Here is a 23,025-nt window from a genome sequence, read left to right as displayed (position 1 = left end):
CTTTGGACCTTGACTCAGTTATTCGGGGACTCTTTCCTAACTAGTGAGTTGGTTCCAATACCTACCATTTCAAAAATGATAAGGTCTTCACAGTTATGCTTGGTTGATTTCTTTCTTTATTTCATATATATGTGATTTCTCAGTGCTCCTGCACTTCCACTCAGCAGTGCAGGAGCAAACTGTCCGTGTGGAGTTTTGCTCTTTCTCCCCATGTCTGAGTGGGTTTCCTCTGGGTGCTCTAGTTTCCTCCCACAGTCCAAAGATGTGCAAGTTAGATTGATTGGCCATGCTAAATTGACTCTCGTATCAGGGGGATTAGCAGGGTAAATGTGCAAGGTTACAGGAATAGGGCCTGGGGTGGATTGTGGTCGGTATAGAATCGAAAGGCTTCCCCCAAGTGAAAAAAGAATCTGACGGAAATGGGAACTAGACTTCTGGATCAGGACACATCCACCATCTTGGAATAAGCGTAGAGTCTCCATGACTCCACAAAAATCCATGCCCTAGCGTTTGAACGAGGAGGCGGTTGGGGATGGTGGTGGTGGGGGGCGGGTGGGGGGGGTGGCGGGGTGGTGCGGCGGGGGTGGGGGGTGGGCGGGCGGGGCGGGGGGGCAAGGGGGCAAGGGGGAGGTGCGTGGGGGTGTTGTGCAAAACATCATTGGTGATCTGTTGATATCTTTTCAGGGGCTGGGAGGATGTGCTAGGCAAATAGCCACTGAGTCACTTTTTGTTTTAAACAGTGAACTGTGGATATAAATTGGCATGCTTTCCACACTGACTGGAGAATGTTTTATTCTTGTGCTTTTCTTTCAGGCTGAAGGCAGTCGACTACAGAGGGAACTACGGGGCTATCTAACCGCAGTGAAAGGTTGTAACACCATTTTGTTCAATGATTTTTGTGCGGGACGTGGATCTTGACGCGGTTATTCAGCAATTCTTTCCTACCTAGTGGGTTGGTTCCAGTACCTATCATTTCAAAAGTGATAAAATCTTCACGGTTATGCTTGGTCCATTTGTTTATTCCTGTGGTTTTTTTCTCAGCGCTCCTGCACTTTCACCCAACAGAATCATGGTGTGCAGAATCAGTGCTACCCGGTTAAGCCCCACAACCCCACCTAATTTAACTGCGTATAGGATGCTGATGAAACTTAGCAGACCCGTTTCTCTGCCTCTTCTTCAATATTGGGTGCAAGAAATTGCAGAACCTCATGTAGCTTTGTTTAAATAGAATGTAAGATACACGTGGGCATCAAAACATGTTAAATTCATCTTTTGGTTTCCAGGGTTTAGGAGAAAATAATTTTTGTAACACTTTGGAAGAAATGAAGTTGCAGTTGCCAGGGAACTAAAACACAAATCCCATATGTTGTCAAATCAGGGCATAGATTTCTTCCTGTTCAAAATCATTATGAAAAAGGTGCAGTTTGTGAACAGTTCATTTTAATTAATTCCCCTAAAACGGAATTATTAATAGATTAAGATGATTCTTTCCAATTCACATGCAAATGATGAAACGATAAATTAAAAGAAATTAACGGTTGTTAGCGTTGAGAATATGCTGGCTAAGTGTGTTTTTATCAATTTGAATTAATTTAGGTAGAAAATTCCCAACTCAGCACAGGCGAAAGTCCCAAAAGGAAAGATTTTTGTTCCAGAGGCAGGTACATCTGGAGCCAAGCCACCATCCCTGGAAACAACTCAGAGGCACTCACCTTCCTGACAAAAATAAAATCTGTCGGAAATAGAGGCAGGCCAATGATCCTGCCACCATTTTGGATAAGGTGCTCTGAGTCTCCATTTTCTTGAAGTTTAGTTTTCAAGTTTTATTTATCAGTGTCACAAGTAGGCTTACATTAACGCTGCAATGAAGTTACTACGAAAATCCCCGAGTAGCCACGCTTCAGCATCCGTTCAGATAGATTGAGGGAGAATTTAGCATGGCCAGTGCACCTAACCAGGACATTTTTTGGACTGTGGGAGGAAAACGGAGCATCCGGAGGAAACCCAGGCAGACACGGGGAGAACATGCAGACTCCAGTCTTATGTCTTGATGTTAATCATTCAGTAAAGTGATGTCACCGAAATACCTTTGTGTAATCCTTAAAAAAGTTTATTTGGTAAACCATCACAAGGGCTACTTTTGTTAAACTACTTTTAAAAGATGGAATAAAAACAGAAAATGTAGGAAAATCTGATTAGGTCTAACAGCATCTGTTGAGAATAAAGGCTGTTTTAGTTTCAGATTCCAGCATCCACAGTATTTTGCTTTCATATCTAAAAATATGGAAATTGCTGGATGAAAACAACAGTTTATCTAGTTCACCTTTGGCCGCCCAGTGTCTGTGATATAGCATTAATGCAGCTGATAACTAACATCAGCTCTTATATCTGCACTTGTGACATTGGAAACAATTTAAATGATTAGAATGATTTTCAAGAAAAGCTAAGATCTGCAGAACAATTTATTTCATATTACTGAATGGGCCTGGTAATTTTATTGTCAATTTTCTTGTCCAGTTTTATGCCAGACAGTCCAAGCTGACCTATCCACTGCTTCATACTTTATATCCAATAGGGTTCAGACAGAAGAACCATTTAAGAGTCATTCACCTAAAGTAATTTTGCAAAATGCAGGAGTCTAAAAGGCAATGACAAGCCAAGAATATACTTTTTGATTAGTTGCTGTTCAGTTGCTGTCTCAGTTGCTGTTCAGTAGTTTTCACTTGAAATTAAGCCATTATAGTCACAAGAACAGGTGATTCTGGTGCCATTTTTAGTTGTGGGCTTGTGGATGGGAGGCTCAGGATGGGATCATCTATGTGCACACCAACGTCTCCCTCACAGCACCCTCTGGCTGCTGGCCCTGATGGTTCTTGGCCTCCAGCAGTAGCCATCCTTAGCCAAGTTCTTATCTCATCTGAAGTAATTCATATCCGTTAAGTGACTTTTCGGGTATAGATCAGGGGGAACTTAATGAAGCAGATTACCTTGTAGGGGAAAAAAAAGTGCTGGTGCACAAAATGAAAAAAAGTCTGCTATTATAATGCACCTAAATCCACTGTTCGGTGATTTGTGTGCTGGGTTCCTCTCCTTAGCAACAGTGGTGGCTCCGGTGTATAGCATCTCTGCTGCAGTCCAGTTTTGGCAAGGTGATAATGATGAAAAACACTGCATGTCGCTGGCCTCATTGCCCGATTTAAATAGAAACATACATTCTGAGTGGACTGTAAAAAAAATGTCAGCTTGCGAGGTGGACATGTTGGAAGGGGATGGTAGGTGTGAGTAAATCCGCCATTTCCTGATCCTCAAGCAGTACAGACATTGATGGATATTTTGCCTCCTGGTTCCAGGTCTCCAACATCATTGATGCTTTCACCAGTTTACTCATGTCAGAATTGACTTCCATTTATCCTTCATTTTGGTAGGACAAACTTGAATGCAGATTGCAGGGTCAACGGCAGGGTTCTGAGGAATGTGGAGGAACAGAGAGATCTTGGGATTCATATCCACAGATCTCTGAAGGTTGCCACTCAAGTGGATAGAGCTGTGAAGAAGGCTTATAGTGCGTTAGCGTTTATTAACAGGGAGTTTGAGGTTAAGAGCCGTGGGTTATGCTACAACTGTACCAGACCTTGGTGAGACCACATTTGGAATATTGTGTTCAGTTCTCGTCACCTCACTATAAGAAGGATGTGGAATCATTGGACAGAGTGCAGAGGAGATTTACCAGGATGCTGCCTGGTTTGGAGGGTAGGTCTTATGAGGAAAGGTTGAGGGAGCTAGGGCTTTTCTCTTTGGGGTGGAGGAGGATGAGAGGCAACTTAATAGAGGTTTATAAGATGTTGAGAGGGATTGATAGAGTGGACGTGCAGAGACTATTTCCTCGGGTGGATGTAGCTGTCACTAGGGGGCGTAACTATAAGGTTCATGGTGGGAGATATAGGAGGGATGTCCGAAGTAGATTCTTTACTCAGAGTGTGGTTGGGGTGAGGAATAGACTGCCTGCTGTGATAGTGGAGTCGGACACTTTAGGAACTTTCAAACGGTTATTGGATAGGCACATGGAGCACACCAGAATGATAGGGAGTGGGATAGCTTGATCTTGGGATTGGACAAAGCTCAGCACAACATTGAGGGCCGAAGGGCCTGTACTGTGCTGTAATGTTCTATGTTTCTATGTTTCTTGTGCTCAATTTTCTACTACAGTCCAAACTCTTAAAGAACCAAAGTTAAGTTTCAATCTTTACATTTTGATTGGGCCAAGAACCTTAGATTGTCATCCCCCAGGGGATTTGCACAGTAACTTCATTGCAGTGTTAATGTACTTGTGACTAATAATTATACTTTAATTTACCCAGTAGTCCCCTCTCCTGCTGGTTATTTCTATTCTCTGTGATTTAAAGGTGGAATAATGCATCTACACTGAAATAAAGAATAGTCAACGGGAATACTTACATTGCTGTCCAAAATCAGTGTGCAAGTGCACACCCTTAAAGCTTCTAACAGTCTGATCTATTTATTTTCTTCAGGGATGCAGGAAGCCTCCACGAAGCTCACAGAGTCACTACATGACGTCTATGAGCCTGAATGGTATGGTAGAGATGACATTAAAGCTGTGGGACAGGTAAGATCTAGAGTACATTGATTAAGCTACCTCTTTCAGGAAGACTGATGATGAGAGAAGTCCACGAACAAAACACTCAAACATCAACGTTCATTCATCCCATTGCTCTTCATATGGGAAGTTGATGCAGCTTGGGAGCACACCCCAAAGATGTGCTGTTAGGCTGATTGGTGTAACAAATTGTCCCTAAATTATTCTCCACTGAATCTGGTTTCCAATGGAGGTACCATAAACATAGACACGGGTCAAGGGAGGTGTAGGAAAAATGCATTGTTAAGATGGCGGCGCGGGCTTGTTGGGCCAAAGGGCCTGTTTCCCGTTCTGTGTTGTTCTTTGTTCTTTGGGTGCTACATTTAATTAAATGACATTACTCATGAACAATGACTCTTAAAAATACATGAATGTATTCAAAATATCACCATATGTGTTTTTAAATCATAATCACTTGTTTAGATGTCTTACTGCATTCAATATGTGTGTAAACTGCTTTCTTGTTAGCTTATAAGTCTGTTTTAAAGCAATTTAACTCAAGCTGGTGGTTCTGTCATTGTCTCAATGTCTAATGGTTTAAAAATCTGTGCTAACCTAGCTCTGAGAGACTTTAAGCTGAGAAAGTGCTACAGAAATACAAATCTTTTATGATCAGGAGAAAGATTGCTAACCTCCACTTTTCCTGCTCATAAACTGTTAGATTCACTTCAAACTGTGACTTGTATTGGAAACACTTAAGTAACGCAAATGCAAACAGTTCTGCCTAGTAAGATATTGGACTGTTGTAATAGGACCATTTGTCACAAAATGGTAACTGACAAAAAATCAGAAGCCTAATCCTTCATTGTAGTTTCCAGTGTTATGGTCTCTGGGAGACCATTTATTTTTAAACAAGAAATTCAAACTCCCAGTCGTTAACTGAAAGAATTGCACCATAAAATCCCATGTTTAAACAAAAACTTTTAGTGTACAAGAATTAAACAAAGCATAGTGTACAAGAGCAAGGAGGTTATGTTGAACATGTATAAGACACTTGTTCAGTCTCAGCTCAAGTACAATTAGTCCTGGTGCGCACTTTAGGGAAGATGTAAAGGCATTTGAGTGAGTTCAGTGAAAAAGATTCACGAGAATGGTTCCAAGGATGAGGAACTTCAATTATGAATGTAAAGTGAATAAGTTAGGACTATTTTCCTTGGAGACGAGAAATGTAACATGGTGTTATGTTGTGGCGCTCTATTGTGGTCAAAAGATTTCAGACTATATTAGGAACGAAAAGTATTTATTGATAAGAGAAACCCGGTACAAGCTGCAGCTTTGGGCTGCCCTAGAGCAGAACTCCAGTCTTTACATGCTTACAACATGGCTGCTAGAAGATTCTCTCTGAGAGAGAACTCCATCCTCTGAGGTGATGACACTCTCTGTTTCCATTGGTCCCTCAAGTCATGTGCCTCTTCTGCTGTGCTGTCTGGAAGAGATAGACACCACATACACAACATTTCTAACTTTTAACTTCCTTATACAATCCTCAAAATCGATTTACTCAACCCACATGCTAAATAAACATTATACACAAAAGTTAGACACTTGTAAATCAATGTAGTGATTGTTCAATGGACGGATCTTGAGGCTTATGTCTTTGATATATCACTACTTAGAAAGCTTCAACTATGCACAATTCCAAATATAGTCTTGTGTGGGATTCTTCCATACGGGCTTGCTGCTTTCCGAGTTCTGTCCTAAACTGCAGTGACCAAGGACTACATACTTTACTCTGCGGATAGTGTCACTCTCCAATTCTCTACTGATCCTTTTCTGTTAAACACCTTACTCTACAAGGCCCACAGGTGCCATCATCACAGTGCAACCCAGTCTTAAATCTTGACAGTTCTTACACAGTCTCAGATCATCACTCGTGGATGAAATGGTCGTCGTACTTTATTTCTGGTACTTCGATCATGTGTTTCTATTTGGCATGTTTTCATATTGGTTTTCCTGTTTTTCTGTTAGTGTATCCATTTCAGCCATCTTGTTCTGGTATATAATCTCAGTTTCCTTTTCTACCTGAATTGTCAGGTTCTCTCTAGCATAACTTCTTCAACTGGCTGGCTTCAATTTCCAATCTGTTCTTTTCATCTTCTGCATTAAACAATCTTCTGCTTTGAAATGCGTAGTTCTTTATTCCATGCATCCACTTTTGCCATCCATTCAATTCATCCATTTTTGAATTTCTTCCAAGATGAATCTATCATTCTCTTCCAAAAACATTTTGATGACGATCTCTCCATTCTCATGCTTTGCATGTTTTCAGACAACTGCCACATTCCTTCTGTTGTGGTTACATCGGATCCTACTTCTATGTCCAACATTTCTTTCTTCTTCTTGTCTTTTTATTAGGCAGTTCTCATGAATTGCTAGTTTATAGCAACAGTTGTATTCTCTCTTTGGGTTTGTCCATTGCTAAGTCCTTCTCAGCTGGGCAGTTTCTGCCTTTCTGCAGAATGCCAATTTCTCCAGCTCATTTGTATATTCTACATATGGTGGTTTGATCATTCAATTGGATTGGCATGGTGGCACAGTGGTTAGCATTGCTGTCTCACAGCACCAGGGACCTGGGTTCGATTCTGGCCTTGGGCCACTGTCTGTGTGGAGTTTGCACACTCTCCCCCATGTCTGCATGGGTTTCCTCCGGGTGCTCCGGTTTTCTCTCACAGTCCAAAGATGTACAGGTTAGGTTAATTGGCCGTGCTAAATTGAACCTGATGTCCGGGGATTAACAGGATAAATATGTGGATTTATGGGACTAGGGCCTGGGTTAGATTGTGGTCAGTACAGACTTGATGGGCTGAATGCAAATAGGGTTACAAATAGTGTGACATGAACCCAAGATCCCGGTTGAGGGCCTTTACGACAGGACAGCACAGAGTCGCTGAGCAGAAACTGATAGCCAAGTTCTGCACGTATGAGGACGGCCTCAACCGGGATCTTGGGTTCATGTCACGCTATTAGTAACCCCCATGACTCGCCTGGGTTTGCAAAATCTCACTTACTGTCCTGTCTGGAGACAATACACATCTCTTTAACCTATGCTTAATGCTACCTCCACTCACATTGCCTGCACCTTTAAGACTTGATTAGCTGTAAAGACTCGCATTCTAATCTGTATTCCGTAAACTGAATGTGTGCCTTTACATGCTCTGTTTGTGATCAGAACTCCCCAGTCACCTGACGAAGGGGCAAAGCCCCAAAAGCTAGTGGCGTTTACTACCAAATAAACCTGTTGGACTTTAACCTGGTATTGTGAGACTTCGTAGTGTCTTAAAGAGGCAGCCAACATGTACACAACACATGGTTACTGTATAATGGACTCATCATGGCTAATTTCTAAAATTTAAAAACTGGACAGTGACTTTTTACAATGGCTGAAGCTAGTTCTGGCTGTGACCCTCAAACAATAAGAAATATTTGGCAGTATCACAGAAACATACGCCTTGTTGTCTCTGAAGATGTGCTCGCGACCCTCTTGGGCTGCAGAGACCAAATCCAGAGGAAATTATATAAAGACCATCTAGATTTCGTAAGGCCAACTGGAGCCGATTGGTCTGATAGGCCAAATGACTTTGCAACCTTCCATTAAGACTTAGTAGTTGGGTAGCACCTTTAACAGTCTTAGGAACCCAGACAAAGAAATATGCACCTTTTGTCAAAACTAAAGTGAATGGGTGGGAGGCAAGTGACATGACAGCCCAGATGGTGGAACCTGTAAAGCTGCCTTAACAAGCTGCATAGCTCAAACTGCCAACTTTTCATCTCTGAAGATGCAGCACAGAAAAGGGACCTTGTCCAAGTTTCAATGTCTGGCCCCCATTTATACTGTTTCTAGTGGAATATTTGAACTTGTGGAGGTTATCTCTACTGGAGAAGTGAATTATTCAGCAGCAGTTTTCAACCTGTCGAGCTCTGAAAGAATACACCATTGGATTTGATTCTGGACTCCCATGAAACAATAATTATTCTTCCTCTATCTTTGCCCTGTATTTATCTCTTTCTCTATTTCCCTCTTATTATATTATTGAAGATGATGCCACATTGCTACCCTCTTCCTACATTTGAGTGTGTTACTCTACTTAGTGCAAATAAACTAACCCACTGAGTTTACCCTAAATTGAGTATGCTGTGGGGTTATTAATAGGAAGTTGAAATCACATTAAAACAAGGGTTGGGAAGCATACCACTGCTTATAAATGGAGAAGCAAATCAATTACCACCCTTTTGTGTATGATTGGTGATTTAGAGAAGAAATTAGGGCTGTTTGAATTAATCCCCCTCCTGTCTGTAACAAGAAGGCTGAATGGAAATTTGGTAAAGGTATTCAAAATCACGAGAGAGCTGCACCGAGTAGATGAGCAGAAACTATTATCACTCCTAGAAGGATTGAGAACAAGGGGACACAGATTTAAATTAATTTGAGAACGTAACATAACAATCTGAAAAAAATATTTTCATGCAGCCAGTAGTTAGACTGCCCAAGAGTTTAGTGGTGGCAGGTTCAACTGAAGAATTCTAAAGGGAATTAGACTGTTACTTGAAAAGGAAGAATGTGCAATGTTATTGGGAGAAGTTGGGTGAAATAACAATAGGTGAATTGTTCAGTCAGAGAGCAAGTGCAGACGCAGTAGGTTAACTGGCCATTTTCTGTTCTGTAACCAATTCTGTTATTCTGGTTCCTTCACTTCTCCTTTGACCCAACCAAGGTGTGCCACAGCTCTCGGGAATTCACTTTGATTCTCCTCAGTGTTCCTGCAGTTGTCCAAGGTATGAGATGTCTTGAGGTCTTTCACCAGCATTCATTTAGGCGACTCTCTATCTAACCTTGAGCACTTCATTCAAGCATGAGCCTCACTGCTTTCTTGCAAAGTGTCTCCAAAATAAAAAAAACACACTTGTTTCTGATAGCCATTTCCTTATGGTTTCAGCTACACTACCTTCTCTTCTGCCTACTTCCAAGCTGTTCAAACTGTCATGTAAACTGCCCGTTTTCTTTGATGAGCCACACAGATAAACCCAAAATTAAAGCTTATCTCACTGTAATCTATTACCATGGCAATCTGACACCCCTACGATGTTTCAGAAAGAGATTCCAATGAATTAACTTTATCTTCCGAAGCATATTCTTTGATCTGAAAAGCATATGGACATTTTAAGACCTTCCCTTGTTTGTCAGTTCCTTTCCAACCTTACTTTAATCTGGGAAATTTAACCCTTTATTGTTTAAACTGTAGACATCTTGTCCCCATAAAATCTCACAAAAGGCCCATTGTTTAATGTTTTTGCTTTGCTGGCTCTGGTCTTATTGATAATGCAGACCACCCTTTGAACTGTAGTAATCTCTAGATCTGCCTACCAACCTCTTTATTTCAGATTTTTTGCCACATATCCTGCTGATAAAAATTCAATTCCCAAATGAAAAGTTTGACATTTCAACCTATGATTCATGAGATAACACTGGTCAAAATTTTATATTAACCTAAAGTGCGCACACACACACTGTAATGCAACAGCTCATTTAACTGATTAATGTAATGATTAATCAGATGTAAATTTCCAAGACAATAAAATAATTAATTGAAAAATAAATGCCAATAATTTTCCAGCCTTATATGGTGATGAGTGGTTATTGGATTATGAATACAGGAGTTAAATTATTGGGATAAAGCTAGAATAAAGTACAACCATTTTGTTTTCTTCTGGGTGATATGTATGTATCATTTTACTATGGTTTTCATATGTCCTTTCACTTCCTTACAGAATCTCAGCTCATCTGTTACTGAAACAATCATCTGTGCCTATGTTACCTCTGGACTTGACAATTCCAATGGGTTTCTGTCCAGATGCCCACCTTGCACACTGTGTGAACTGAACTCATCTAAAACCTTGCTGCCATATACAAACTAACACCAAAGCTTGTTCACCCATGATCCCATGCTCTCTGACCTATATTGACTCTTGGCCCAGAAACACCTCGAGTTTACAATTCTCCCATTTGCTTTCAAATCCCTTTAGTTAAACATGCTTTCAACATCGCTGTGCTCCATTGATTCTGGCTTCATGTGGATTCCCAAGTTACATCATTATATAAAAAATGGCTATATCTTCAGCTGTCAAGGTCCTAAACTCTGGTATTCCCTCTCGAGACTCTTCCACTTCTTTGCTTTTCTTCCCTCCTTTAAGACATGTCTTAAAATTACTAGAAGGAACATTTAGATCCAAAATGCCAACTCTGTTTCTCTCCACAGATGTTACCAGGCGTGCTAAGTTTATCCAGCATTTTCTGTTTTTATTTATAAGTTAAGTTTATTTATTAGTCACAAGTAAGGCTTACATTAACATTGCAATGAAGTTAATGTGAAATTCCCCTACTCGCCACACTCCAGCACCTGTTCGGGTCAATGTACCTAATTCTACCAGTTTGCACAAGCTCATGGTCACCTCATTCTAATATCCCCTTACATGGCTCAGTGTCTGATTTTGAGAATGACACTAGGTGAATTGCTCAGTCAGAGAGCTGGTACAGACACAGTAGGCTAAATGGCCGCCTTCTGTTCTATACCAATTCTGTTATTCTGGTTCTTTCACTTCTCCTGAACCCAATCAATGTGTGCCACAACTCAAGAATTCACTTTGATTCTCCTCAGTGTTCCTGCTGTTGTCCAAGGTATGAGATTGCTTGAGGTCTTTCACTAGCATCCTGCTTGATGACTCTCTAACTATCCTTAAGCACTTCAGTCAAGCTCAGAATTCACATAGTGTCCTTCTGCTGTCCTAACCCAATGACACTATATTGGATGATGAAATTGCCCATCAACAGCAGGGGCACCCACAGGCTTCAGAGAGAACATGGAGTTTGTCCAACATGAAGATCGCAGCAATGGACCTCACATCATTTCTCTGCGGCTGCAAGGCATGGACAACTACCGTTGTCACATGAAGCAACTTGATGCATTCCAGTTTTGATGTTTAAGATCTACCTGCAAAATCAAGTGAAAAGACAAAATCTCAAATGCCTGAAAGTTCTTGTGAGGTACCACAAGAATCTGGTATTGAGAGCAGCGCATCAGAGCTCAGCTCTACTGGGTTACTCTGTGATTCACATGGAGGAATCCCACATCCAGCGGTACTCTGCAGCCAGTTGAGCACAGTAACCCGCACCATAGGAGGTCCCAGACTTGGGTACACTAACATTCTGAAAGCCAATGCTACAGCCTATGAGTTGCACCCCACTACATGGGGGTGAAGAAATTCTGAACAGATGCAAGTGGAGAAGTTCCTGTTACTAAACATTCTCAATTTTTGAGAAGAACAGAATCAAGTTCTCTCCAGGACAAATGAACTCGGGGGAGAGCCAATGCAATCCCTTTGCATTCCCCCCCCCCCCCCACACACACAAACCCAACTTCAAATGGTGACTTCATCATTAATATTTACAATTGGATATGCAAATCAAGATTTGATTTAACATAACAAATGAGACAACACCAATCTAGAGGGTGTCCTTTCTAAACACTCGTCCTGTTGAAGTGACAGAAGCTCCATTGTGATAGAGCCTGTCAGCTTTTGTTCAGTAACATTCTTTCTTCCTTCCACCTGCCAAGACATTTCACTTAAAAAAGCACTATATGGATGCAAGTCGTTCACTGTCACAGCTAGACCGTTCAGGAGTTGGAACAGCCTAAAGTAATTGTAAATGAATGTACTCAGAGCATAAACTAATCTCAGATGAAGGTTAAATCCCTGAGTTCTGTAGCTGAGGAATGAGAGAGACATGGTTCTCTGTTCTGCTACACACACCGTCGTATGTCCCACTCATTCATGCTGTGTGCATTGCCAGGTAATCTCTTTTCAAACTATCTATTGTACCTGTAATATAATGGCCAGAATTTTCCAGCCGTTCACATCAGTGGGATCTTTCGGATCTGCTGCCGTTGCACCCCCCCCGCCCCACACCCCCCTCCCCCGCCCCACACCCCCCTCCCCTTGCGGGTTCCCTTGCGGGAAGCAATGCGTTGAATGAGAAACCTGTTGACAACAGTAAAATCAGAAAATCCCACCAGTGGTCAATGACAGACCATCGCCACTCACCGGGTTGCACTGAAAATCCTGCCAGTGTATCTCAAGATATGCTTGAGTGTGTGGGCTGTATTTTCACGTGGAAACAGTAAATAAGGCCCAGCTTAGTTTTGGGTCAGAAATCTGCTCTGGTGGGAAATTGAGCACTTCATTGATATACCGACTGGTTTCCATCCACTTAGACCCCATAGGAGTGGAGGTGGGTCAGATGAAGTGTATGATTAATGTAGACACCCCATGGTAGCCATCACTGAGACTACTGGTTCTCCCAAAGGGGAGAACTGCAGTTCGTGTCAAAGCCTTCCACTGCAGGAGAGAGGGAAATGCCATGGAACAATCAATAACTGAGCATCCAGAACAGACTCTTGCTTCATCAACACTGAGCCATATTTTGTGCCGGAGACTGTGAGGCAGAGGTGGGAGGCATTCTCCCTGGACCATACAGCAGGGTCGCCTCTCTGCACAGCATCATACCCAATACCTTTTCTTTGCTCACTTCCAGCTCCTGCAGGTACACTGATTGTGATACAACCAGAAAGAATGTTTTCTATTTGAACATTTGTAAAAGTTGGTCAGAGTCATAGCTGACATGCCAAATTTCCTTAGAATTCTGAGAAAGTAAAGGCTTTGGTGGGCTTTCTTAACTATAGTATCAGCATGGGGAGGTGGGACCAGGACAGGTTGTTGTGATCTGGACACCTAAAAACTTGAAGCTCTAGACCCTTTCTACTTCATCCCCGTTGATGTAGACAGGGGCATGTTCTCCTCTACGCTTCCTGAAGTTGATGACAATCTTTTTCATTTTGTTGACATTAAGGGAGAGATCATTGTTACTGCACCAGTTCACCAGATTCTCTATCTCATTCCTGTACTCTGTTCATCATTGTTTCAGATCCGACCCACTATGGTGGTGTCATCAGCAAACTTGAAAATTGAATTGGAAGAGAATTTGGCCACACAGTTATAGGTGTATAAAGAATATAGTAGGGGACTGAGAATACAGCCTTGTGGGGCACCGATGTTGAGGATGATTTTAAAGGAGGTGTTGTTACTGATTGTAATCTGTGGGTTAGGAAGTTCAGGATCCAGTGCTTGAAAAAAGTAAAGAATTTGTACCATGACTGGGAGCCAATAATCCACAAAGAACAGCGCAGGTTCATTCCCAAAACCTTCGACAATCAAAGTTATTCACAACAATCCATCCACTGACTAACGAGAAATCGTCATCATTCCTCATTGTGTGGGGAATATTCTGATTTACAATGGGTCAGCTTTAAAAAGGTGGCACTGATCTTTGGAGAATATCATTGTTCAACCTTATGAACACCACAATCAGCCGACTATAGAAGTCTCGAATCAGGTAATGTTGGTGGTGGAAATTGTCAAACCGTCGCAGTAAGCTATAATGAATGAGTTGGGTGCTTGCTCATTGTTCAAACAATGAGATGAAAGTACACCGAAGAAATGTGCTGAGTTTCAAATTCCAGCTGTATAAGCATGGAAAGAAGTGCCCACTATTTACTCAAAGAATAACAAAAACCCACCACATTCTGCCTGAACTAATCCTCATGCAAGATCAATTCATTGATCTGTTTTAATAGTGATCATTATGTTTATAAGACAAGAAATGTCGATACAGAAATCAACATAAGCTGTCAACTCCCCACACAGCCACGCTAAATCAGAATTAACTACAACCAAATTACTTCCATTCTCATTTTCATTCAGTCCTTTAACCACAATTCGATGGGTTAACCACTCACTTTCTTAATGACAGATGACCTCGCTCCAGCTGCCGCTTGTCATTCTCCCTCCCTGTGTTTCTGCATTCCAATTCCTCAGCCACTTCCTTATCAACACCGTTCCATTTCAGTTTGCTTTCACCTGTGGATGTTCACCATGTTCCACCTGCGTTCCTGTCTCAGCTGTCTATGAAGGAAAACATGCTAGAACTAAACAGCTCCATGATGTTTAAATCTTGAAAGCATTTCCATGATCAGGTTGTATACTACCCGTGCTCAGTGACAAGAAACAACTCAAACTTTGCAGATATCAAGGCAATTTAAATAAGAATCACACTCGCCTTGAGCAATTCCTGATATTGTCTCTGACAAATAAGTACTGACTTTGGATGAAGACGAACACACTTGTTGGGTTACCTGACAGAATTGCAAGCCAGCTGGAGGTGATTCTTTAAATGAGTGGCCATAACCTCTTTCTAGATTGCAGCTAAGTAGCAGGCATCGCACATTCCACCCTCCAGTTCCGATTGGGTGGATGGGAGAAAGGTATTCAGCCTTGCAAACCACCTTTTATTGGTTAATTGTTATTTATGTGGCATTCTTTGATGGTGAAAAGGCGGGAGTCAAAGAGCCACCTACTTTTGGGTACATATTCCATGCAGTGTGATGGGATGTATTATTCAGCCCCTATCACCTGTGCAGCGGCAAAGACACTCTCTACCAAGTGTCCAGTCCCACTTTTTCCTGCTGACACACTTAAGAAGCCAGGATGAACCTACTGTTCACCTGCCTACCTTCAGCTGGTCAGTTTCTGATGGCATGGGTAAAATTTGAACTTCAAACAAGCTTTTAAATGATGTGGAGATGCCGGTGTTGGACTGGGGTAAACACACAGTAAGAAGTCTCACAACACCAGGTTAAAGTCCAACTGGTTTATTTGATAGCAAACCCACAAGCTTTCAGGGTTTGCCCCTTCGTCAGGTGAGTGGAGATTTCTGGTCTCTGACAGAGCATATAACAGCACTCACAGTTTACAGAAATCAGCATCTAACCAGTATTCTGTAAACTGTGTGTGCTGTTATACGCTCTGACAGAGCCCAGAAATCTCCACTTACCTGACAAAGAGGCAAACCCCAAAAGCTTGTGGGTTTACTATCAAATAAACCTGTTGGACTTTAACCTGGTGTTGTTAGACTTCTTACTGTGCCCACCCCAGTCCAACGCTGCATCTCCATGTCATTCAGAAGGCAGATAAGACTCAACCCATTTTAGTCAACTGAAGTCACATAAAGGCTACAATGAGTAAGGGAAAGGTTTCCTTCTCCAAAGGATACTGGCAGAGGGCTCTGATTTCATCATCCCCATCCCTTCTAAGTTCTCTATCTATATGGTCTGAATGTTACAGTCCACCATTACCACCCCCTCACCAACCCCCACTCCCACTTTCTGGCCCCCAGTTTCAACTTTTAGGCTGGTGGACACATAAATTTATTATCGGATAAATCACAGAGGGAAATAAGAAAAATTAAACCCTGAATCTCAGTGGAAAGATTTCAGATCATAGATCATAGAAACCCTACAGTGCAGAAAGTGGCCATCTGGCCCATCAAGTCTGCACCAACCACAATCCCACCCAGGCCCTACCCCTATATCCCTACATATTTACCCACTAATCCCTCTAACCTATGCATCTAGGACACTAAGGGGTAATTTTTTAGCATGGCCAATCAACCTAACCTGCACATCTTTGGACTGTGGGAGGAAACCCACGCAGACACAAGGACAATGTGCAAACTCCACACAGACAGTGACCCAAGCCGGGAATCGAACCCAGGTCCCTGGAACTGTGAAGCAGCAGTGTTAACCACTGTGCTACCATGCTGCCCGGTAAAGATGTGGGAATGCCCTCCATTCGAAGTCCCCTTCTGACTGGCGGCACCCTCCCCTCAAGAACCATGTACCTTTCGACCTTGTTCCACACATCCCCTAGCTTATCCACAGATTCCCCAGTTACCCACCTGGCAACCCCCACCAGGGATCCTGTACTCTTCCCTCCCTGGGACCCTGTCGCTTACCCAGCTTTCATGTGTCGATGCTTGATCCCAGATATGTTGTTCCAGTTCATCTTCTGGCCACTGCGGCATTGTACTAAGAGTTGTCAGCTATTCCAATCTTATTGGCCGGCAGCTGTACAAGGCAGGACTTATGTCTATTTGAGGATAGAAATTCCTGCCTTCTGCCAATCACCACTCATTAGAGCTTAAAATAGCATATCGGAGTCCACAGGGATGTGTTCCCCACTGACTCGCCAGCTAGTGAGGTTTGAGTGTCTTCTGAAAAAGTCAGTTTGGAGAGCAGCCTCTTCAAAGGTTGCCATTCCTCCTGTCATCTGACTTTGCTGGCTCCCAGTTATGTACTACTTATATATGCAAGGAAGAGTTTAATGTCCATTCGCAGGCATTCACACCCAAGTGCTCACTACATGTGTGTAAGAGTGTGTGCGAGTGAGTGAGTGGAGGGAGGGAGTAAGGGATGGAGGGAGGGAATGAATGAATATGCAATCTTCTACCTGGAAGCTTGTTGTGTGCTAATTTATCAGGTCAAGCCATTTATAGATCAATTACTTTTAATCGTTAATGTATTACCATCTGTTTGTGCATTCTTGTAGTAGTTCCCACTATTGATTTGACCATTTCTCTGATTGCTGCGGGTTTTTTAATGTAAATAATGAACGGTACTATTGTTACACTCTGAAATGATCTTTTCCTTGCTCCTCAGAATTCTGATTTACTGTGGGCAGACTTTCACCAGAAGCTGGTGGATCAGGCTTTGTTAACCTTGGACACATACCTGGGCCAGTTTCCTGATATTAAGGTACCATGTGCTTGTAAAATGTTCAATTATATTAGTCACTGCACATAATGCTATTTACTGAGAGGAGTTTTGATTTTGGACAATATTGAATGATTTTTAGATCAACTGCCCATTATTTGACTTTAGGAGGTCAATGGAAATGATGGTAACTGATCTAGTATCGATCAAAATGATCCCCACTCAATCAATATTTAAGTGGACTCCTGTGTTAAGTGGAACTAGATGCCTATTACACGTGTAGGATAGGGGCAAACTTTCATCTTCAGTACAGAACTCTGCTTGCAGTGAATGTAACAGGAAGTCCACTAGTGGTGGCAGGGAGGGTGATTAGAATTGATTAGAATTGCAATTGAATATAGCAAACTGACTTTTCCATATAGACTCCCTAGGTGGGACTTTCCAGCTGTGCTTGCCCCGTGACTGGAAAATCCGACCCGATGGACCTTTTCATAGTCTGCCCCTTGCCCGCTATGATTCCCGTGGCGGGCGGAACAGGAAAATTTGTCCCCATGAGTGAAACTATGGCAGCTACGGCAGGAGTGTTGGAGACAACATCTATTCCAATATGTTTGATACCACATAGATAGTGTACATGTCATTTATTTAATGTGTATTTGTTATCTGGAAGTTTAGTTCATATCTTGCTTGACAAACTTATTTGCAAAGAAATTAGGGGCAATTTTGACCTTTGATAGAAATGGAGGGGCAGAGATACTGAAATAGAAAAATTCCAATCCCTGCTGTCTTCCCCTGAATCTCTGGACTGGATTTTATCACTCCCTACCAGGTGTGTTTTCTGCAGGAGGGGTTGTGGTGTGGGGCACGTAAAATATGATGGGTGACTACCCTATATCCTTCATGCCCACGCCCAACCTGGTCTCCACAATACAGGAGGCAGGCAGGCCACAGAATCAGCAGCCTCCCCCGCCACAGCCCAGCCCCCACACGCTGCTCCGAGGGCTGGCAATGACCAAAATTAGCAAGAATTTCAACTTACCTGCCCCACATCTCTGCTACAAACCCCATAAAAATACTTTGTACAATCAGATATAACTGGATTGTTAACACGGATGTGATTAATAACAGAAATGACCCTGAAAAGGCAGTTTTACATCGGTGAAAAGCTGGTATATGATTGATTGATAGATTTTTTTTAAGCGGAACATTTCTCACAATTTGTTTTTAAAGATAGCTTCTAGAGAGTAGTTTTGCTTCTACATCCACCCAAATGTCCCAATCTATAATTAGGTCTATTGTTAGAAAATAGAAAGATTTTATTTTGGTGCTTTTTGTTTTCTGTTTGGGTGCTTGTGCAAATCCTTTCTTGTAATTGCTGCTTCATGCTGCGAATGCCCAGTGAAGTGCACTGCAATCAGCTACAATACCATTGCACGTAGGGGTGAAAAGCTCACCAAAGAGATGACTAGATCTTTCAGTCAGACATGCTCTCTGTGGTCAGCGGTAAGCATCCTGCTTTGCTGCTGATTTCATGATGATTCTAAACCCTTTTTATTGTGATTGATTTTATTTTAAAATGTTCGTATAGAGCAAACTACACTGATCATATCTAGTTGATATGTATACCTTTAAACTATAGAATAGGTAGTGACTTTACAATATTTCTGTTGTTTGAAATGGATGAGGATGGAAGTACCTTGTTTTACACATTTTCGGGCTGATTCACTGTGACAATTTATACTTTTCTGCATTACAATATTGAAACAAATTGCAACAATAGCATGCTATATAAATAGAATCTAATTCAACCCATACCTTCTGAATACCTTTAATTCTTTGACTTCCTTACTGACAAGCTACTTTTCTGCTGGTATAGCAAGATTATAGTATAGCTGTCTTATTTCTGTTCTCACATTCCTTTCCTATTACATTTACTTGAAGTTTTATCTTGAAAAACAATGGGTAAGATCTTAATGATAGTGAGCGACTGGCATTCGCCACCCCGGGGCTGAGAGCATCCCAACTGTGAGGGGGCCTTCAGATTGAGGAACACCCCCTCCCCGCCCACTTCCCACCTGACATGGGGAAAATTTTTATTGTCACTTTCTCACCCTACCAGCACCCACTTCTGCCAGCCTAAAAGTTGAAGCTGGGTGAGATAAGGCTCTTAAGTGGCCGCATAAGGGTCTTGATAGGTAAATGGATGGGTTGCCTATCCAAGACCCTACCCATTTGAGTCTGGGTTGGATGGGCAAGTTTCCAGAGGGAATCCCACCCATTCAATTTTACTCTCCCGTCCCTAAGAGCCCAGGGGTTGCGGGGGGAGGGTGGATTTAGTCTAAAACTCCCATGAGTTCCATATAAGTCTTTGATATTGCGCCATTCAATCTCTAATCTCTAACTGAAAGATACAGGGCGAGATTTTCCAGTCTTTCCGCTACCAGGATTTCCGGATCCACTTAAGTCAATGGACTTTTGGCTGGATCGCCACATCCACCATGGAAGATCCCATCTTACTGGAGCCAGAAAATTTTACACAGATGCTCCAAGCTTCCACTTACAGATCAACACAACATTTAACAATAATGAAAAATGCACAACCTTAAAAATAAATGTTTGTTTCTAATTCTCTTAACCTTGGCAAAATATTTTCTGTTGAGGTCACTAAATGAATTTTTAATTAGATCTCAATGACTAGTGCCAAACAGCACCATACCTTGGCTCAGAAGCTAGATGCCAGGTCAGACAATGATGGAAAATGTTTAGTCACATGGACAAGTGTGGGTTAGTTAAGGAAAGCCAGCACGGACTTGTTAAGGAAAATTTATGTTTAACTTGCTGGTGTTTCCTAAAGAGGTAACAGGGATTTTCACACTTCATTGCAGTGTTAATGTAAGCCTACTTTGTGACACCAATAAATAAATATTTATGACCTGTACAGGGCACAACTTCAAAAATTTGCTGTTGAGGGTAATGCTGTTAATGTGGTGTACGTGGACATAGAAAAGTGCCACACAACAGATTTGTGAGAAAAGTTATAGCTCATGGAATAAAAGGGATAGTAATAACATGGATTCTAAACTGGTTAAGTGACAGGAAACAGAGAGTACTGGTCATGGAGGTCTTTTGGACTACAGGAAAGTTTGTAATGTGGTTCCCTAGGAGCCATTTTTGGAACCCTTGTTCCTCTTGATATATGGACAACGCGCTGGCACAGTGGTTAGCACTGCTGCCTCCCAGCGCCAGGGACCCGGGTTTGATTCCCGGTTTGGGTCAGTGTCTGTGCAGAGTCTGCTCGTTCTCCCTCTGTCTGCATGAGTTTCCTTCAGGTGCTCTAGTTTCCTCCCACAGTCCAAAAGACATGCTGGTTAGGTGCATTGGCCATGCTAAATTCTCCCTTAGTGTACCCAAACAGGCACTGGAGTGTGGCGACTAGGGGATTTTCACCCGCTTCATTGCAGTGTTAATATAAGCCTACTTTGTGACACTAATAAATAAATATTTATGACCTCTACAGAGCACTGTTTCAAAATTTGCGGATGACACAAAATTTGGAAGCATAGTGAGGGGTGGGAAGATAGTGTAAAACTTGCAGGGGACACGGACAAGTTGATGGAATGGATGGTCAAGTGGCAGATGAAGTTCAATAGGGAGAAATGCGAAATGATTCATTTTAGTAGGAAGAACATAAAGAAACAATATTAAATAAAGCGTATATAAAGGGGGTGCAGGAGCAGAGGGACTTGAGCATATATGTACCTATGTCATTAAAGTTGGCAGGATAAGTTAAGAAAGCTGTTCATAAAACGTATAATATTCTAGGCTTTATTAATACAGGTGTTGAACACAAGAGCAAGGAAATTATGTTGAACTTGTTTAAGACACAATTTTATGCTCATCTGCGCCAAGTTTCTCCCAAGGAAATTCTAAGTGCAGAATTTGCGTAAAAACTGAAGCAGCACAGCGGGCTGGGAGAATCGCGCCCCTGCATTGTGGAATCCCATTCTCGGCACCGCACATTAGGAAAATTGTGAAAGCATTGGAGAGAGTGCAGAAAAGATTCATGAGAACGCTTCAAGGATGGAGAAATTCAATTATGAAGATAGCTTGGAAAAATTGGGATTGTTTTTCTTGGAGAAGAGAAGGGTGAGAGGAAATTGGATAGAAATATTCAAAGTCATGCGGTGTCTGGAGTGGATAGGAGGAATCTGTTCCCACACACTCAAAAGATCGAGAATGAGAGGGCACAGATTTAAGGTAACTGGCAAAAGAAGCAGTGGTGACATGAGGAAAACCTTCTTCAGACACCGAGTGACTGTGATTTGGAGTGTGGTGGAATCATGTTCAATCGAGACATTAAAAAGGGAATTGGACTGTTACCTGAAAAGGAAAAATGGGCAGGGGGAATGGCACCAAGTAGCGCATATACAAAAACCAAATAGCTTCCTTCTGCATTGTGACGATTATGTAATTCTATCCTTCTGCGAGATGAGGTTTGCTTTTCATCAAAATGGTGACATAGCAGAAAATTAAACTTTTGCTGTGCTATCCCTACAGTTCTTTAAACCACTGAAGTCGGCTGTTTGCATATTAACTCTCTGACCCATATGTCGCGTTACACTTACATCTGACTTGTACAGATACGTATTCATACCCCATTTCAGGATTTTAGTAAATGATATTTCAGTGCGGTACCACAGTACAGAATGATGCTGATCTTTAAATGTTGTCACCTTTTGGAAATCGATCTGGATCCCTTTGTGAATGGGAATGGTTTAGATCTGTTTAGAATGATGTAAAGGATCTCATCCAGTAGTTCTCCAGGATAATGGTTACTGGTCGCCTTCTTGAATCACTACCCTGAAAAATAAAGTGACTAATCATCTCAATAGCTGTTTTAGTGGCTGTGTTTGCCTACGTATGGATATACTTCAAAAGTAATTCCCTGGCCATGATATGCTTCCACTTTTGGTCCCAGCTTCACCGTTCTTGGTGAACTGCAGCTTGCTGTTTGTGGAACTTTGCTGTGTACGACATTGGCAGCTGTATCACCTACACCGTGATCACACATCAGTGTTTCAGTGGCTGAAAAGCATTCTGGAACATTCTGAACTTCTGAGAGGTGATACATAAATGCAAGCCTTTCTCTCCCACAGTGAGCTGTCAGCAGTCAAAACTTTCCTTTTTAGATGAAAAAAAGCCTTCTATTCCAAATCATGCACAAAAAGAGAAAACTCATCCCGTGCTCACACTTTTATAGGTTTTCCTTTTCCAACCGTGATAGCTTTCGGTTATAAGTGGGATTGTGTTTTCAGTGACAGATGTGGAGGGAGAAACGTTCGCTGCAGTGGTGTTGGAGCTGTTGTTAAAATAGGACCAAGATGATCATTCTTTTCCATGTCTTTTTGCATCTCAAACAGACTCGAATTGCAAAACGCAGCAGAAAGTTGGTCGATTATGACTGTGCGCGACATCATTTAGAATCTTTGCAGCATTCAAAGAGAAGGGACGATAGCAAGCTCACCAAGGTATGGCATTAGAAAACGTTTAAGCTTATGATCTGAAATCATTCCTCTTGACAAAGTGAAATCAAGTACATTCAAGACATTCACCATAAAACAAGTGAAAAATTTGAAGGTTGGATCATTTGTTGCACCAGAGTTTATGCATAAACAGCAGCAAATGTTAGAACATAGAAAAACTACAGCACAA

General features: G+C 41.9%; 2 protein-coding genes across 8 annotated transcripts in view; one reads left to right on the top strand and one right to left on the bottom strand.

Moving 5' to 3' along the window:
• The window catches only part of c8h7orf25 (chromosome 8 C7orf25 homolog), a 126,240-nt gene that overhangs the window by 9,324 nt on the left and 93,891 nt on the right, over positions 1 to 23,025 (bottom strand). The window lies entirely within an intron of this gene.
• The window catches only part of amph (amphiphysin), a 204,037-nt gene that overhangs the window by 106,385 nt on the left and 74,627 nt on the right, over positions 1 to 23,025 (top strand). For all 7 annotated transcript variants that reach the window (XM_080193606.1, XM_080193610.1, XM_080193609.1 and 4 more), the window contains exons 3-6: positions 814 to 868; positions 4,530 to 4,624; positions 17,260 to 17,355; positions 22,734 to 22,841. In XM_080193606.1, coding sequence (XP_080049732.1) covers positions 814 to 868; positions 4,530 to 4,624; positions 17,260 to 17,355; positions 22,734 to 22,841 — 354 coding nt within the window. The remainder of the gene's footprint in view (positions 1 to 813; positions 869 to 4,529; positions 4,625 to 17,259; positions 17,356 to 22,733; positions 22,842 to 23,025) is intronic.

Source organism: Carcharhinus amblyrhynchos, chromosome 8 (genome assembly GCF_965287045.1).
Source record: "Carcharhinus amblyrhynchos chromosome 8, sCarAmb.v2.hapA, whole genome shotgun sequence".
Classification (NCBI taxonomy): domain Eukaryota; kingdom Metazoa; phylum Chordata; class Chondrichthyes; order Carcharhiniformes; family Carcharhinidae; genus Carcharhinus; species Carcharhinus amblyrhynchos.
The sequence above is the reverse complement of the archived record's forward strand: the minus strand, read 5'-3'. Positions and strand labels throughout refer to the sequence as shown.